We start from the raw sequence: 13,631 nt of genomic DNA, 5'->3' as shown, positions 1-13,631 counted from the left end.
TAGCTGCCCGGGGGGGGGGGGTGATCTCTGATGCTCCCACACTGCCTCGTGTTGAATGGGGGGCTCTGCCACGAGCCCCAAGAAGCCCTGAGGCCACTGCAGGAGCTAGTGAGTGTGGGGCCATTTTTTGTTTTTAAAAAGCCTGCAGCAGTGAGTGGGGACTGCCCGAATCTCCAAAGCTCTACAAATCTTTTCTGAATTGATTTGAAGAGCTTTGAATCAATTCAGACCTTTTACTTGGTCTCCTGATTTGATTCACAGAGATTTGGCCACTGAATTGGGCCAAATCTCCTCTGAATCAAATCAGCACCCAAAGTTTTGCACAGCCCTAGTATGTGTCTGTGTATGGATCCATCAATTCACCTGTTCCCCTAGCAAGAGGAAAAAATTGTGAGACTCTCTAGTTAAGGAGCCCAGAGTGATAGACTCATGTGTATCAGTGTCCCTATGCTGAAACATGGCAGCGGGGGCTCTTTAACTAAAACTCATCAAATTAGCTTTAGTTAAAGTGCCCCCACCATCATTTTTCAGTGTAGAGACACTGATACACATGACTCTGGAGCCTGCTGGAGCACAGTAGTTATCACATTCAGCAGGCTTGATTAATTGAGTCTACTCCAACGCATTGTAATTATAGTGCATCGGAGAAGCCTCAGTATACATTTTTTGGAGTCCTGTTGCCTCAATGGTGCAAATTTAATTTCTTCTCAAACTACGGAGAGTTTCAAGTCTTTACTTCTTCTTACGTATGCTTTTAAAAATACATGTTGGGAAAAGGTTTTTATTTGCAAAAAATTGTGTGTGTTCATCTGGATTTGCTGCAATACATGAGGCTTTAATACCATGTTCGTGAAAGTTAGAGAAAAGAAGTCTATTAGGTCAAGTCCATTGCCTTTAAAGATCAGAACAGAGTCCTCTAATTGATGATACTGACAAATTTAACACTGCACTTGACCTAAGTAAAAAACCACCCAAAATCAGTAATAATAACAAAAAAACCCTGATATTGCCTCCAAAATGGCATGCTATGTACTCTAACGTTGCACGTCAAAGAAACCTGACAAGAATGACACTTTGACAAGAAACAAAAGCACTGTTCTCAAAACAGTTGAGAGAGTTATAACGGAGATGATAAAACTTCAGGGTTTTTTCTTTTTTTTTCTTCTGAATGACTGACTTGTAGATCCCAATGAAAGTGTTACACTTTCTTGTTATTTTGGTTTTCTGCTAATCATATCACAAAACAATCACACAATATTGACTATAGCATTCTTTGTTCAAAGGTGGAGTGAAATAGCTGAGCTACTGCATCCTGGCTCTGACAGTGCTGCTGTTTTCATGGACATAGCATTCAATCAGAAATGTTTAAGAGCATAACAAAAAATATTTATTGAAATTGAACAAGAAAGGAAAACAGCCAGTCTTCAAAAGAAGTTAAATACTGGTATTTAGCAATAAAGAATAAACTGGTAATATTTTAAAAAATCTATGCTACTGTCAGGGAAGTCAGTAGCAAAGCCTCATGGACTGCAGTATTGTCAGATCAGAGCTGAAATGTCCATTGCATATTCACATTTGTGAGAATGTCCACACTATAGCTCTGCTTGAGAGGCTGTTAGTGCATTTTTTTGTTTTGAAGGCATTATCAGACATTTCTGCTTGAAGGGATAGACTCTTTAAACAGCAATTTTTAATGCCTCCATCCTGCTGCTCTGAGTTTACTCTGTGGTAATTTACTGTGGAGTAAACCTGCTCTGGGCAGGCATTGGCCATTTGGGAGTAGACTTGCTGCTTATGCCAGTAGCCTGCTCCTGGCCTCTTCTATCCCTGCTGTACTCCCATGCAGCAGCCAGGGGGAGCTGGAGTCTCTGGCCACAGCTGCCTGTCTTCAGGGCCCCCCCTTTAAATGCCAACCCTGTATGCTGCTCCCTGGTCACCTGCCTTTCTGGCCCAGAGCAGGCTGCAGTGTACAGGTACAGCCCTCTGCAACTCTGTCACCAGAACCTGTGCCTACCATATAATGGCTGCTTCACCCCCAGGCCCCAGCAGGGACCACCCATACCCTAGGCCCCTGCTTGCCATGCTGCTTCCTGTGTTTCACCACTGTAGAGACCAGTGCCTGGCCCAGGTCAGTCTCAGCCCTGCCTCCCCCACCATGCTGTGCATCCATGTGGGCAGGGCCGGTCTACACTTTTCTGGGCCCCCCCACAAGTTATAGTTTTGTGGCCCTCTGACATGGAGAACCTGGCAGTGGTGGGAGAGGGGGTGGCACTGGATTGTTCATGGCTGCAGGGGTCCCCTTGGCTGTGGGGCCCCCTGTGGCCACAACTTTCACAAGATAGGATGAGCCAGCCCTGCATGTGGCCATGCTCACCATGGTGCCTGAGGCACCCTGCCCCACACTCTGCTGTCACCCAGGCCCTGTGCTGCACCTGGACCCCAGCTCCACTTGCACCTGGACCAGCAGGCCACCACCACGTGGCTCCCCCTCCCTGGTGAGACACAGTTGGCCATCACCCTACTGAAGCTGGCCACCCACACCTGCCAGGCTGTGCTGTATCAGCCTCCTCTTCAGCATGGGCACCAGGGAGGCCATCTTGGAGGGCTCTCTCCAGGATGTGCCAGGGAACACTGTGCTCCGGGTGCATGATCCCCTGGAGATGGTGTTGGGGTTCCATGCCCTGGCCTTCCCCCAGTGAATCAGGGCCCTGGACAGAACCCATATCCTTGTAACCTGCTACACAGTGACCACCCCTTGTACAACTGATGGGGCTTTCACTCCATTGAGTTCCAGGCCATCATCAACCACCACAGCACCTTCACCAGTGTGAGCACTGGCTGGGCTGGCAGCACCCACAATGCCTGCATCTTCTTGTGTGGTGGATGGCTGCCAGGGGGAGGTGGGGCTATGGCCAGGGGCTGGGCAGTGGAGGGTACAAAGGCAACCTCTAGGGCCAGGATGGTGTTCAGCATCTGGCAGTCCTCTGCAGCCTCCGCTGCCCTGGCCACCGTGGTGGCCTGCTGCTCTTGGGTCTCCATATGCTTCTCCTTGAGAGCCAGAAGCCTGTTCCAGAATGCCTGGTCTGTCCAGTCCCACTTCCACTTGTGTGCAATGTCCTTCATGCATCAGGCCTATGAGTCTGCCAGCTACTCCTCCACCATGGTGACCAGCTGGTCCAGCAGCTGCATCAAGTCCTGGGACCACTGCTGCCAAAGCTGGTGCTTATGAAGGACTCTGGCCAAGACTGGTAGTGACCCTGACAGCATATCCCCATGCGCAGATGATGCCTCTCCCCCCATGTGTAGCTGCTGGACCTGAAGAGGCTGTTTCTGAGAGTTTACAACATTTCTGAGATAACATGCACTATACCAAGGGGCTGTGTGCTGCCTTGCCTCAGATCAGGGGTCATTCATGCAGGTGTCCAGGGACCATGGTAAGTCAGGCAGGCAGGCCCTGGCCCACCAGCCAAGTCCCCCATCCCTGCTCACTCCTTAGGGGTAGGTGGGCTGCTGGGTGCTTGCCACAGGCAGCTTGCCTTCCCTGCCCCCTTCCCAAGCTGGAACAGGCCTGGCTTCTGGAAGCATCTGCTGCCACAGCTGCAGACCCACTTCTCTCATTCTCCTCCTGCAGGCCAGGCCATTTCTTCCCTTGCCCCACCAGGATCATGGTGCCCATGCTCAGGAGCTGAGGAGCTCCCAGCAGACTGGGACACTGAGCTGATGATGCCCCCTTCCCCTCCCCCACACAGGGGACCTCTGCAGAAAAGTACCCCAGGACTGCCCCCCCCCGATGCATGCCCTGCACTTCAAGCACGTCCCTGGTGAGAGTGTCTCAGGCACACCAGAAGGAGCTGTTTACACAGGCTGAGGGGTGCCCATCCCACTACACCTTGCTGGTGCTGATTGCCATTGTGTCCCTGGAGCACCTGAGAACCTGGCTCAGGACCCTGAACTTTGACAGTGCAGAGGACAAGCTCCTACTTCCCTACAATGTTCACTACTGCCTAAACATATACTTGTACCTGTGCTACATGTTTCTTTCCCCCACAGCTGAGGATGACATTGTTGCAGGCATTGACATGTTTCTCCATGTGTGAGAGGCCTGTGCCTGCCTAGCTGAGGGGGGCGCAGGCTGCTCAATAAAGTTTTGCACTCCCTCCCACCTCCCTGTTTGCTGGGAGGGGGGGAATTCCAGGGGCCAGGGGGAACTTGGCTGAGCTAGGCAGGGAGGGGAGGGTCAAGGGCAAGGGTAGGGAGGTCCCTGCCCCAGTGCAGGGATTCCTGGGACTGGGTGGGTGCGGCAGGTGTGCCTTGTGGCCTGAGTCTATCCCTGCTGGCATCAGAGACCTGCAGCTCCTGGTGGTGTTCTGGGGTACAGGGGTGCAGTGCCTGGCTGCCTTGGTAGGGGCCCCCTCCAGGGAGGAGCTGGAGCTGCTGAGGGCCAGTGGTGCCATGGGTGGAACTTCACACTCAAAACTGGCAGGGCAGGCACTGTCCAGGGCTACCAGAGCTACTGGATGATGCTGGGGGTGGGGACCATGGCAGGACAGGCTCCTGGCATCCCGAGGGGCCCTCCCCGGCTGACACCTCATTGCTACTTCCAGGACACAGTGGAGGCTTGGGCAGGCCACCTTTGCTGGAATATGTGGTGCAGCTGTTGTGCAGCCATGTATTCTTGCACACGGCAGCAAAGGTCCCAGGGTACAAGGATCTGATTCAGATGCCACATAAAGGGCATGGACTTGCAATAATATGTCTGTTTAAGGCCTGCTCCATTGTTCAATTATTTAAAGTTCTGTTCCAGAAGCTGTAAATGACCTAATACTTAGTCATGTTAAGGTTTTGTTGACACATTTGACTTTATAAATGTGTTACTTTCTGCCTGATGTGTTGCAAAAACCCAATTGAGTTTCCTGTGTTGGGAGTGATATTTGCAATGCTTATCTGCTTATCTGAGTTCCTACATTCTGTTTTTCCTAAAAGCAACTGCCTAAATACATGTTAATGAATACAGTTTAAATTGCTTAATTTGGATTGCCCTGGTCTGCATTACCTTTCATCCTCAATCAATGAGGATTAGTTAATTCGGACTAGAGCTAATTTTAATTTGGACTGCAGATGCCCACATGTATATAATGAGAGCTGTTGTCTGGATTAATCCTAGAAAAATGTAGGGCTCTGACAGAGATGGGGGTGGGGGGGAAGAAAACCAGAAGCAACAGTGCATTACTTCGACCCAGCTTCACAGAGTCTGTATGGATTGGGTGCTTCAGCAGGCCTTTTTGGTGCTTTTAGCTATAGCTGATTCAGTTATTGGATAAAAACACTAAAAATGCACCACTAAAGCACCTGATTTCTACAGAGGTTGGGAAAACCAGGCACAACTAATGCACTGCAGGAGTGTGCCAAATTTAAAGTAAAGTGCCGGGGGGGGGGGCTGGGGGGGGTTCTACTTCTGCAAGCAGCCATAAAGTCTATCAATGGCCATTAGATGCATTAGAAAAAGGGCAGTTCACAGCTGAGTGTGTGATCTATGAAGAAGCAAGACAGTAAACCGCTAGAGACTGAGAGAGTGATTCCAATAGAATGACATAGGCATAGGAGGAAGTTAAGTCTAACCTAGAAGGGCAAAAAACTCATGGTAGACAGTCGTGGATCCCATAACCATACCCTCTATACCATTGGAAGTTCTTTTATAGATGGTCATTGGGAACTTAAATTAATTTATTCTGTGTGCCCAGCCCATCAGCTGGTAGAAGTGGAAGCAGGTACATATTTGAGCCGAAGACAGTTTCTAAAAATGGAAGTTTTGGGACCCAGAAAAGCTGTTTAATTGTAGTTCTGTTGTAGAATTAATCTGTTCTTATTTTCTAGTTCCTTTGCTTTTGTCTATTGTTGATACCCATCTGTAAAATGGGGTTAAACATTCCCTACATCTCCAGAATATTGAAAGGATAAATTCCCCAGTGTTTGCAAAGGTTCATATAGTAAGTTAATGGATCCATGTATGTGTCAACATTTGAAACAATAGGCAAGAATTTTGACAGACAAATTTAGATGAGAGACAAAAAGGAGGAACTATTTCTGTGGGTAGTTTTACTTTTTATGTCAACTGTCTGAAGCTGCTCAGTAATGAAATGCTAGGAGTCCCATCCCAGTAGGGTGGAGTGGTGGGTAGAGTGCAATAGGGCAGTCAAAATGCTTTTTAATTGTCACATGGGTCTGTAATTTATCACCCCAGTATCATCAGAATGATATGTGTGTGCCAACCACTGTGTAGACAGAGATACAGATGCACACAAAAGACAGAAAGGTCTTGCAAGCAGGTTGTTTCAGCTTCCCACATCTATAGTAAAAATAGGCTTAATAATTAAATAAAATATAACCCCAAGACTGTAGCCATTTTCTGAATTCACAAGTGCAGAGCAGACATCTGAAATATGTAACTTCATATTGTGGTCTGGTGGTTTTAATTTGTTCTCATTTATCCTTACTTATGACTTTGATTAAATGCCAGATATAAAAACCTCCACAGAGATAAACCATTTTGTTAAACAGAAAAAAGAAAAAGATCTTGGTATGAATATCTTATTGGCATAGCTTTCTTTTAAACTACCTATGCTTTAGACTTTTCTGGTGTGTTTTTATATAAGTGAACTGTCCACATGCAAGCAAATTCAACTGCATGAGCCTTAAGTAAGCAATTATACTGTGGAGTGACTTAATCTCTTGTATTTTACTTTCAGATTCGGATTTTTACCTATCTGATAGGCAGAGAAACTGCTTTTGCTGATAACCTGAAATGGATGGCCTGTGCTAACAAAGGTTGGTTAACCTTCTTTAACTGAAAATCTTACTTGCAAAAATCTTGAAGTCTTCTAGCAAAACTGAAAACTTGTACAAAAATCATCTCAATGTCAACAGTTTTGAGGGGATCAATTGTTTTTTCAGCAAGAGGATAGGTTTGTTTACAAAAGCATATCTAGAGTATGCAGGTCTTTAAACATTTTAAAGAAATGTTATTTCATTAAAATGCACCTAAACTGTTTCATGGTCGTGAGAAGCAGAAATTGAAAATCACAAAGAATTAATTTTAATTACAAAATGTTTTTCCTATTGTTTTTATGGAACTGAAAAGAACATAGGGTGCATATACAAGTTTAGCAAGGCTGCTCCAACACACTGTAATTACATGCTGTGATTAATCAAGTCAGCTGGAGTGTGGTAATTACTGCACTCCAGCAGACTCCATCGTCACATGAATCAGCGTCCCTGCACTGAAAAATAGTGGTGGGGGCACTTTAAACCTCATTCAAAGAGCTTTATTTAAAACACCCCCATGGCCATTTTTTAGTGTGGGGACACTAATACACATGAATGGCACTCTGCGTGCTTTAATTAGAACAGGTCTTGGAGCCACCCTAATTAAAGCGTCCCCATCTGCCACCCCGAGCACATCTATAAATGCCCATAGTGCTTAGAGACCCCAAATAAGGTAAGGTCTCATTGCATACAAACTACAGTGAGAGACATTTTCTCCCCTGAAGAGCTTAAAAGCTGAGGAGAAAAGACAGCCATGAGTCTACTACTACTATTACTATCATTAAAGACCAAAATACTAAAGGGTAGGAAAGCTAAGATACTATGTAGTAGTGATCATAATAGTACATGTAAGACAGATGGACAGTCTAAGTAAGAATAATTTTGAAGCACTGATTAAGGTGAAGCTTTTTCTTTATCTCTATCTTTGAAATGTTTTTTCCCCCTGTGCCACATCACTTTATGATGAATTGCATCAGGCACTATCCATTAGTCATTTATAGCTTTAACTACTGTTGTGTCCAGCTGATGGAAATTAGGCAGTTTGAAGTCTTGTCTTAATCAGCTAATATTACACCATAATTTAGTTTAGTCATTGTATAAGAATCCTTTGATGCATCTTTTTGAAGAAAATTTAATCAACAAAGCTTTTCAGACAGTACAGTGCTATAGATGCATAAAGATCTAAGCATAGCAACTGAAAAATTAGGGCCAGGCCATAAGAGCTGTCTGACTTGTTCATCTGGTATGTGTGTGCTTTATTTGAAATATGGGAAATGTGGACATCTTTGTTCTTCACTATCCCCAGGAGGCTGCTTTTTAAAAAAAACTCTCCTACTGAACAATTTTGGTTTTGTCATTGTCAGAGATAGTGTCAAACATTAGTTCTCAGTGGGCATGTCCACATGTGCTCTTTAATGTGCAGTGCCCTATTTTACTATGCATTAAAGCATCACTTAAAAAACCATACTATTACACTAATGCACAGTAAAATAGGCTACTGCTCATTAAGCGTCACCTAAAAACCATCTACAAATATTACTGTGCATTCAGGAAACCTAATGCACATTTGTTTAGTACCTCACACTGGAGATACTAAATAGAATGCATATTAGGAAAAGTGCCTTAATGCATGTGTAGATGCACCCAGTTACAATCTGGCTAAAGTTGTATTAAATCTACCACAGACAACTCACCTACTCTAATTCAGTATAAACAGGAACAATCTCTAGCCCCTAGATGTCAACAAAATAATGTATTTTAATTATCATTGTCTCTATAAACTTTTCTCTTAGATTTAGTCTGTTACAGTACTTGCTTCATAATACTACATAATGTAAATTTCTTGTAACTCTGATCAATAAGTAAATGAGTTTTTATAGTTTCAGAAGTTATAATCTGGGAAGCAGGATGAGTCTTCATCTCAGGTCTTGGATTCAGAACTTCCCCTTACAGTTTTCAGCTCTGGTTTAGTTGTTTTCTTTAGCCCAATGAAGTATTACAGTTCTGAGAGAAGAGAGACCTAGTAAAGCTGATCTGCAGAATGGCTGAATGACTGCACTGCAGTTTACTTCTTACATGGGTGGGCCAACCATGTTGTCACTGAGATCAATGGACCTAAAACCAATTTTCTTTGCAGTGATTTTCCCCTTGGAAACACAGCATAGATGAAGACTGTGTGCAAGCTTTCCAGCTGACTGGACTGTGGACAGCCCTTTCCTTTGAAATGGATCACAAGGGAAATTTATACCACCTTGCAAAAGTTTCTTAAGTTCTGAATTCTAATAGTGAAACTATGAGACCCCCCTGCCCAGGCACTTTTCTCTATTAAAATTCAGGCATAAGTAGGGTGCAGCTTCAGGGACCATGGGCTTAATGAGCCAAAGCAGCAAACCATTTTAATTACATTAAAACAACTGAGGGCCCGCAAAGCTCCAGTCAAGCAATTTATGAAAGTTACAATTATTTTCTTTGCTATTCTGTAAGCAAGTGCACATGAAGGAAAAATAACAAGAAATGGAGATTTACTAAGATCCTCAAGTGAACAAAGATAAAAGTTTCCTAATGTTTAACATGCCAAGTTTTAAAGTAAGCAGCCACTGCCTTTCCCTCAACAGTTTTTTCCAGCAGAAGGTTGGCCAGCTGTACAAATAAAGATGGGCCTTAATGTTTTAATAACTTACAAAACAGCCTCTATTAAACACATTTTTTTGTAAAGGTCTGTATCAATTTAGTCATTTGACAACCCCACTTTTTAATGTTTGTTTATTTTTTATTAATTATGCACCATCAGGGAAGTTGGCATGTTACAGAACATAGAGAAAGACAAAGGAAAGATTCATCTATGCACAAGTGCAGAGCTCGGCAAAGGAATGAAGGAAGAGAAGCTTGGACCTTCCCTAACTGTAGGAGCTGGTGAAATTGCTAGCAAAGGTTGCAGCAGCCCTAAGGGCTTCCCCAAATTGTGCCCCAGTTACAACAGCTCCAGGGCTTGTTGTATGAGCAACCAATAGTTGGGATGTAAGAATCTTCAACCATGTCCACTCACATAACCTGAGCACCGCCTGCATTGTAGGCTTCCCTGGGGAGCCATTTATGTATACTGCTCACCTAACTGAAAGGTCTCTTATACTGGCAACATTCTTAATGGGAGCTTCTGACCATCAGCATAGTGCACCGTGCTTAGAAACAGCTTTTGGTTGTTTTCAGTAGTCCTGGGTCTGATGAAACTATTGTCATTGTATTGAAAACCACCATTCTTATGAGGGTGATAATATGCAAGAGAATGCCAGCCCCAGAGAATAATATTTTTTAACAAACCAAATAATTATGCTCCTTCTTATCAAATGTTATATATTTCCTTGAAGGGCTTTCACAGACTCATAGATGCTAGGGTCAGAAGGGACCTCAACAGATCATTGAGGGTCAGATGACCCCAGCCAGATGCCTATCCAGCCTTCTCTTAAAGACCCCCAAGATAGGGGAGAGCACCACCTCCCTTGGAAGCCCATTCCAAATTCTGGCCACCCTTACCATGAAGAAGTTTTTCCTGATATCTAGCCTAAATCTGCTCTCTGTCAGTTTGTGACCATTGTTTCATGTTTCCCCAAGAGGCACCCTGGTGAACAGAGTATCTCCAATCCCTTCCTGTGTCCCCCTAATGAATTTGTAGGTGGCCACAAGATCACATCTCAGCCTTCTCATGTGGAGGCTGAAGAGATCTAGGTCCCTCAGTCTCTCCTAATAGGGCTTGTCCTGTAAGCCCCTAATCATAGGAGTGGCCCTTCTCTGGACCCTCTCAAGTCTATCAACATTGTAACAGGACAAAGACAGCCCTGTTCCTTTGATGTTACAAAGTTGCAAGTACAGGGGAAAGTCAGGTCAGGGACAGGGCAAAGTTAATTACTTAGTAAACACAGTTGGGGAGAGAATTGCATCCGGATGAATGTTAACTGATTAGGAGCCAGCAGTTACTTAAGTCCACAGCAAGGGGTCTCCCTTTGCCCCCTGTGGCACAGCGTGGAGAGATTCAGCAGGGACTCTAGAAGCTGCAGACCCTGTGCTGGAGCAGCTTGTTGATAAGACTGGCTAATTGGGTGTAGGTAACCACGGCAACCAGTGAAACAAGGAGGTGAGGAAGAGAGGAGAAACTCACTGTCCGAGAGAAGGTCCCATGGAGAAAGGATCTGCTGGCACCGGCAAGAAAGAGAAAAGAGAGTGGGACTGGAGTGAAGCTTACTGGCTTGGGGGAATGTGCTGCACAGTGGTGGAGGGCAAAAGGAAGGCCGCAAGCTGTGAGAATAGCCAGGGTTCTCCACAACCTGCAGGGAAGTTACTAATAAACCAGTTTCCTTTTATCTTGCTTCTGGGGTGATTTACTACACCATCTCTCATTGGGGACTTAACTACTTACTCTTCCATCAATCCAAAGCGTGGTAGGGAGCTCCACGGAGAGAGATTTTGGTATTCACCCCCACCCGGCCACAAACGTCTTTCTTGAAGTATGGCATCCAAAACTGGACACAGTACTCCAACTGTGGTCTGACCAGTGCCTCGTAGAGAGGAAGTATCACCTCTTTGGTTCTATTTGTCATTCATCTGCTGATGCGTGATAAAGTGCGGTTATCTTTGCTGATGATTTCGTCGCACTGACGACTTATGTTCATCTTGAATCCTCTGTGACTCTGAGATCCCTTTCCACTTCTGTGCTGCTGAGAGGGTCACTTTCTAGCCAGTAGGTGTGCTTGATATTTTTGCGTCCTAGTTGCAGCACTCTGCATTTTTCCTTGTACTGCAGCCTATTGCATACTGCCCACTTTTCTAACCTGTCCAGGTCTGCCTGCAATCATTCCCCCACAATTTAGTATCATCCACAAACTTGGACAGAGTACACTTCACACCCACATCCAAGTCACTGATGAAGATATTGAAGAGTACAGGTTCAAGGACTGAACCCTCCAGGACCCCACTACCCACATCCTTCCAGGTCAATACTAACCTGTCTACTACCAGTCTCTGGGTATGACCGCTAAGCCAATTTGCCACCCACTGGACCATGTAAACATCAATGTCACAGCCTTTTAATTTATTTATGAGAATGGGATGAGATACTGTATTGAAGACCTTGCTAAAAGCCAAGAAAATGACATCCACTTCTACTCCTGTGTCTAAGTATTTTGTGACTCTGTCATAAAACAAAACCAGATTGGTCAGGCATGATGTACCTGCTATGAATCCATGCTGGTTGCCCTGCTGCATTATTTTTCCTGCTGGACTCCCACAAATATCCTTTGTAATCTTTTCAAAGACCTTTCCAAGGATGGAGGTGAGACTGACTGGCCTATAATTACTCGGATCCTCCTTCCTCCCCTCCTTGAAAATAGGGACCATATTGGCCATTTTCCAGTCCTCCAGGACTTGACCCGAGTGCCACAAGTGCTCAAACAGCTGTGCCAGTGGTTCTGCTATGACACCAGTCAATTCCTTCATTTCTCTTGGACGCAGCTCATCTGGGCCTGCTGACTGAAACACAACCAGTCCATCCAAGTGATGCTGCACCAAGTCAGTGTCAACAGTTGGTGGGATGGTGCCCCTCTGACGCCCATCTAAGAACCCATTAGGAGACTTATCTTGATTCCTGTTCAAAAACACTTAGGCAAAAAACTCATTGAATAGCTCAGCCTTGTCCCCCCATCTGTCACTAATTGCTCCTTCTTGTTCAGTAGGGGTCCTTTGCTGCCCCGCACCTTTCTTTTACTCCCTACACACCTAAAAAAAAGACTCTTTGTTGTCTTTAATTTGTGTTGCCAGCCTTAGCTCCATAGTTGCTTTGGTCTTTCTAACTGCCTCCCTGCAAGGAACTAGTCAGGGAACTTCTGGAGGGACTGGATCAGCTGGGTTGAATGATCTCCACCCCAGAGTGCTGAGGGAATTAGCTGAGGTCATTGCAGGATCCCTGGCATGGCTTTACAAGCACTCATGGTGCTCTGATGTGGTGCCAGAGGACTGGAAGAGGGCCATCTTCAAAAAAGGGAGGAAGAAGGACCCAGGAAACTATAGACCAGCTGGTCTTACCTTGATCCTGGGTAAGCATTTTGAGAAAATTATCCTGGCACATGTCCATGAGGGGCCAGCAGGGGAGCTTATTCTTATGCTGCCTCTAATGAACACAGGTTCATTAGAGGCAGGTCCTGTCAGACCAACCTGGTGGCCTTCTATGACCAGGTCACAAAATCCTTAGATGCAGGGGTAGCTGTGGACATAGCCTTTCTGGACTTTAGGAAGGACTTCGACACTGTCTCTCACCCCGTTCTCATTAAAAAACTGGGGGACTGTGGTGTCAACACCTACACAGTCAAATGGGTCACTAGTTAGCTGGAGGGCCGCACCCAGAGAGTGGTGGTGGATGGATCATTTTCAACCTGGAGGGACGTGGGCAGTGGGGTTCCGCAGGGCTCAGTCCTCAGGCCTGCACTGTTCAACAATTTCATCAGTGACTTGGACAAGAGGGTAAAAAGCACCCTGTTCAAATTTGCTGACGACACCAAGATGTGGGGGGATGTGGGCACACTAGAAGGGAGAAATAGGCTGCAATCGGACCTAGACAGGTTACAGGGGTGGGCGGATGAGAACAGGATGGGATTCAACACTGACAAGTGCAAGGTGATGCACCTGGGGAGGAAGAACCAGCAGCAGACCTACAGGCTGGGGAACTCCCTTCTCATCAGTGCAGAGGCAGAAAAGGATCTTGGAGTCATCATTGATGCCAAGATGAACATGGGCTGGCAGCGTGGGGATGCAGTCAGGAAGGC

At 45.6% G+C, this 13,631-nt stretch overlaps 1 protein-coding gene and 1 long non-coding RNA gene across 2 annotated transcripts in view; both read left to right on the top strand.

The window, feature by feature from the left end:
• Positions 1-13,631, top strand: part of CACNA2D3 (calcium voltage-gated channel auxiliary subunit alpha2delta 3) — a 1,192,973-nt gene that overhangs the window by 842,740 nt on the left and 336,602 nt on the right. Inside the window, exon 12 of the mRNA XM_019504610.1 lies at positions 6,747-6,825. Coding sequence (XP_019360155.1) covers positions 6,747-6,825 — 79 coding nt within the window. The remainder of the gene's footprint in view (positions 1-6,746; positions 6,826-13,631) is intronic.
• The window catches only part of LOC109289104, an 8,955-nt gene continuing 5,968 nt past the window's right edge, over positions 10,645-13,631 (top strand). The window contains exon 1 of the long non-coding RNA XR_002095300.1: positions 10,645-10,657. This is a non-coding gene — a long non-coding RNA (uncharacterized LOC109289104). The remainder of the gene's footprint in view (positions 10,658-13,631) is intronic.

Source organism: Gavialis gangeticus, unplaced genomic scaffold (assembly GCF_001723915.1).
Source record: "Gavialis gangeticus isolate Ggan-Ray unplaced genomic scaffold, GavGan_comp1, whole genome shotgun sequence".
NCBI lineage: Eukaryota > Metazoa > Chordata > Crocodylia > Gavialidae > Gavialis > Gavialis gangeticus.
Note: the sequence above shows the minus strand (reverse complement) of the source record. Positions and strands in the feature narration are given on the sequence as shown.